Genomic DNA, 5000 nt, shown 5'->3' on the forward strand with positions numbered 1-5000 from the left:
TACACTTAAATTTCTATTAAACAAATTATAGAGAAGCACAACTTTAGGTGTCTGGGAAGAGTAATAGTAACAGAAATCATGATGACACTGAAGATAACGAAGATGAAGATAATGATGGTAACAACAATTGTAAAAGTGGTCATCATGGTAAATAAAAGAAGAGGAGGAGTAAGAAGCAATAGATAGACGCAGAATCAATACAGCTGAAAAGATTCTGACAAGAAGAAACCAAAAAAGGATGACACGCTGTAGCCAGGTTATCGGCTCCTTACCAGCATTTTTGCCTCCTTTGGGAACAGCATTTTCATGGATCTGTGAGTCAGCAATGGGGCATCTTCCTTTAAGGTCACTGAGAAGAGCCGGGCTGAGAGCTGCTCCCTCGCACCCACACAGGTCGAGGGAGAGCACCAAAGCCCACAGGAGAGGAACACAGAGGGCACAGATATCTTTCAGCTTCTTCATTTTCTTTCTTTTTATTCTTTTCCTGGGTGATTTCCCTTCTACTGATAAGCAGTCATTTTCTGAAAGAGAAAATAAATTAAATTGGGTTCCTCTTTCACTTGGCAAGACCTGTTGTCTCATAATCTAGACCTTACAGCACAAAAAATCAAGCAACTCCTCTGAAAGAATGAAATCATATTTACAAAAGATCATCTAAAAAAATAATAATAAAAAATATATATATAATAAAATAAATAAAAAAAAAAGAAAAAAAAATGTAATAAAGAAGAGGCAGAAAACAGATAACCATGAATATTAATAAACAGATTACATAAACACTGGCTAACAATACAAGCTGAAAGAGAAAGAAAGAGTGAGAAAGTGAGAAAGAGAAAGGGAATGAAGGAAAAAGGAAAGGCAGAGGGAAAGAAAGAGAGATGGTAAGAGAGAAAGAGAGAGAGAAAGAGACAGAGAGATACACACACATATATGTGCGACGGTGTGGGTGTAGGTGAGCATGTTTGAGAGAGAGAGAGAGAGAGAGAGAGAGAGAGAGAGAGAGAGAGAGAGAGAGAGAGAGAGAGAGAGAGAGAGAGAGAGAGAGAGAGAGAGAGAGAGAGAGAGAGAGAGAGAGAGAGAGAGAGAGAGGGAGGAGGGAGGGAGGGAGGGAGGGAGGGAGGGAGGGAGGGAGGGAGGGAGGGAGGGAGGGAGGGAGGGAGGGAGAGAGAGAGAGAGGGAGGAGAGAGAGAGAGAGAGAGAGAGAGAGAGAGAGAGAGAGAGAGAGAGAAGAGAGAGAGAGAGAGAGAGAGAGAGAGAGAGAGAGAGAGAGAGAGAGAGAGAGAGAGAGAGAGAGAGAGAGAGAGAGAGAGAGAGGAATAGAGTGACCCTTGTTCCTAAACAACGCTCTTACAACAGCAATGCTTGTTTGACATAAATATTTTAGATGATCATAACCCTGAACTTTCTGCAATTTCAAAGTCAAGGAAGTTGCAATTTGGAGGAGAAGGATGTATTTCATAGACCAAGCTTGTCATAAGATCCCAGATCCGGGAACTTTGTTTGAAATTTTTTACAAGATTGTTAGGATACTTGATAAACATGGATATAAATAGCATGGGTGTAGGTGTGTGTATATATGTCTGTGTGTATGCGTGCTTGTGTGTGTGTACATGCATGTGCATGCATGTGCGTGTGCGTGAGTGTGAGTGTGAGTGCACGTGCATGCGTGTATATGTGTGCAAATGTGTGTTTGAGCATGAAAATGTGGTAGAGTTAGCATGCATGTATGCATGTGCATTCGTGAGTGAATCTCAAAGTGTGTGAGTGTGTGTTTGCATACTTCCCACCTTGTTTGCTTGTATATCTACAACCTAAGTTTGCTTGTACATATGTATGATTTCCATATACAAAACACAGTCAATCCATAATTTACTTGGATTCCACATATACTCTCAGTTATCTCTCAGTTATCAAATTGAAGATTACAAAAAGTATATGGCATAAAATCACATATGCAATATTATTTTCAAGTATTTTTCATATGAAAAGAATACGGACAATCAAATATTTCACATGTCACAATGATTCATAGTTTGTGGTGTGTGTGACCGCTTTTCCATAATATAATTTGATCTCTGTTATTTAAAGTATTATGCAACAAATGCTTGGATGGTGGAGAAAATAAATATTATTAAAGGAAATACCATCTTGATTTTCCCTTAACCTCATTCCCAACAGGATTTCCCTGAGCCATACTGATCCATGCAACAGGATAGATGTGCAGTCAGTAACTTAAGTAATGACATGTGCACGCGTGCGCGCACACGCACACACACACACACACACACACACACACACACACACACACACACACACACACACACACACACACACACACACACACACACACACACACACACACACACACACACACACACACACACACTGCAAACACATAGCGTGTGCCAAAACTGTGCATCAATTAGAAAAGTTATATGACAATTTAAATATAGCAGACGGGACCACCTGAGCTTAGCTCTTCTCCCGTATTGAAACAACTAGTTAAGAAAAAAACACACACACACACACACACACACACACACACACACACACACACACACACACACACACACACACACACACACACACACACTCACACTATAGAAATGTGCACGGCCCCCATTCTCTACACTTTTAACTGCAGCCAAAGCATATATGAAAACTTTATCAAAAACACATTATACACTGAATTCTGAGTGCTTTTCATAAGGGAGGAACAATCAGATGAAAATCATATCATTCTCATACATAAATACTGTTAACCCACTGATGCTGGGTAATTGTACACATGACTGTAGTTTTCTTTTGTGAATAATGTTTGCTCATTGATGGCTCCACAAGCCACCAGAGATCTACTTGGTACACTTACAAGACCTCACTGAATTTCCCATTCTTTGAGTTTTCCAAATTCTATATTCTTCTTATGCAATTAATATTGATACTGTTATTATCAATATTGACATTATGATTATCAGTGTTACGAACAATACTAACAGCAACAAGAAAAAAAAATCTTTCCAAAATCAAGGAAAAAGTTAAAGAGGGAAGACCATTAATTGATACATTGGTGATTAACCTGTAAACTACGACTTACAACATATGATAGGAAGGCTATCTTTAAACTTGGCGGCCTATATTTTGCTCCCAGTTGCCTGAGTTTGGCCAATCGGGCAACTTCATTACACCACCACGACTGAACTAAGGTAAGTGATAAACTAAAATTTGTTTCGCTCCATACAATCTTTCATATTATGACAGTAAAAATTATTTTTGAGAACTTTTTTTTATGCTGATAATTGCACACCCTATTGCACAGTTTACGAGTTCAGCTTTTGAGGAAACATATAAGTATAAAGACAATCAATAAATATAAAGTAAAGTCAGCTGGGAATATGGGTATCAGTGGGTTAAAATACAGTAAAAGGATCATTCCATATACAATCAAAATCTCATCATAAAAAGGGTATTACAATATATATGTAAACTTTTACAATCACCCAGCTTAAAAGGTTTTGTTAAAATATGAGTAGCTAAATTACATATTCAACCAAAGAAATAATTATCTAAAGTTTACTGTCATACAAAGTAAATGTAAATCCAACTAGTCTAATGAAGGAATACCTAATTAAAATATTGCCTTCGTGGCAGTTAACGAGAAATCAGCTGCAAACCCACGAATCAATACATAAAACCCCACAAAATATTCAAGCTGATGTCAAGCATATGAATTGTCATCTTTTATATATATATCATATAGTATGTTCATGAAGAGTCTACAGAAGTTACACCTGATCATATTCTTATTGTGATATGCATTAAAGCAGTGCATTTTCATCAAATTGACACTGATAAAGTGCAAGCAAGGACACTGCAAAGGTGCTGCAGTCTGCGATTTGAGGTTATTCATCAATTTACTTATATTGGATTTTGTGTAAACAGAAAAAGAAGATTAACAAGAGAGTATGACCTCAAAAGAGAGGCAAATAAAAAAAAGGGAAAAATAAATCCAATTCATTCCTTATCAATCAAAACATAATTTCTTGAATGAAGTATAAAAGTAAAGAATATCTGTATATTTACTTCCTCATTGGTAATAATCCAGAATAGCATCACAAAGATACAGAAGAATAAACAATGCTCCCTTATGAAGTAACCAAAGTGACATTTATTCCTATATAAAGTAATCTGTGCAAGTGAAGGATATTGGCACTATCGCACGTTGAAAAAGAACTATCTGCAACAGCCTAAACATGCTCTATGAAGAACAGAGCTTGTCAACTTCCCTGGCCATTTATCATCATATACAGAGCACGTCCGACTTTTCTTTTGCCAGATCATACATAGATGAAGTCTGCTTGCAAAGGTGCAAATACTATAGTGTTAACTTGGCATTTTTTGACATTCTTTCTTGTTTTAGTGGTCCTTTTCTAAAAAGAGTTAGACAGGCATGTTTATCCAATCAAACATTCTGTTTACAATTGAATTCCATTTTATCTACAATTCATCCTCTGCTATCCAAATATGCCAAATTACCATAGCACAGCATAATGCATTCCCCAACTGGTGAATTATCATTATCATGTATAGACATAAAATAGCACTTATAATTCCAATTCAATCCCAATGACTCCATGCACATAATTTGACTCATTTCATCTAAACTATGAGGTCAAGGATCACTATAAACAGAAGCCATTAGTTACTCTCCTGATTGGTTTTATTCATAGCAAAAGACCAGGATCCACAATAAGCAAAATATAACCTTCCTTCCTTCCTTGATTGCCAGTTTACCTAGGAACAGCACTGATAAGTTATTGATTAAAGAAAAACTGTAAATTCTTGGTTTAAACATAGTTCTGTTTATAATAAAATCATATTTGTATCTTCATGATTATTAGTTTAGTGTGAAGGTTGAAACAGCTATTGCCAGTATCCTTTTTCTGTTTTAAAAAACTTCTTTCTTTCAATGTTCAATGCAGAGCTACAAATGTAAAGTGCCT

The 5000-nt window shown here is 36.7% G+C and overlaps 1 protein-coding gene across 2 annotated transcripts in view; it reads right to left on the reverse strand.

Moving 5' to 3' along the window:
- Window positions 1-5000, reverse strand: part of LOC113810577 (dyslexia-associated protein KIAA0319-like protein) — an 18746-nt gene that overhangs the window by 13136 nt on the left and 610 nt on the right. For both annotated transcript variants that reach the window (XM_027362202.2, XM_027362201.2), the window contains exon 2: window positions 273-521. In XM_027362202.2, coding sequence (XP_027218003.2) covers window positions 273-462 — 190 coding nt within the window. In that variant the 5' untranslated portion in view covers window positions 463-521. The remainder of the gene's footprint in view (window positions 1-272; window positions 522-5000) is intronic.

Source organism: Penaeus vannamei, chromosome 20 (genome assembly GCF_042767895.1).
Source record: "Penaeus vannamei isolate JL-2024 chromosome 20, ASM4276789v1, whole genome shotgun sequence".
Taxonomy (NCBI): Eukaryota; Metazoa; Arthropoda; class Malacostraca; order Decapoda; family Penaeidae; genus Penaeus; species Penaeus vannamei.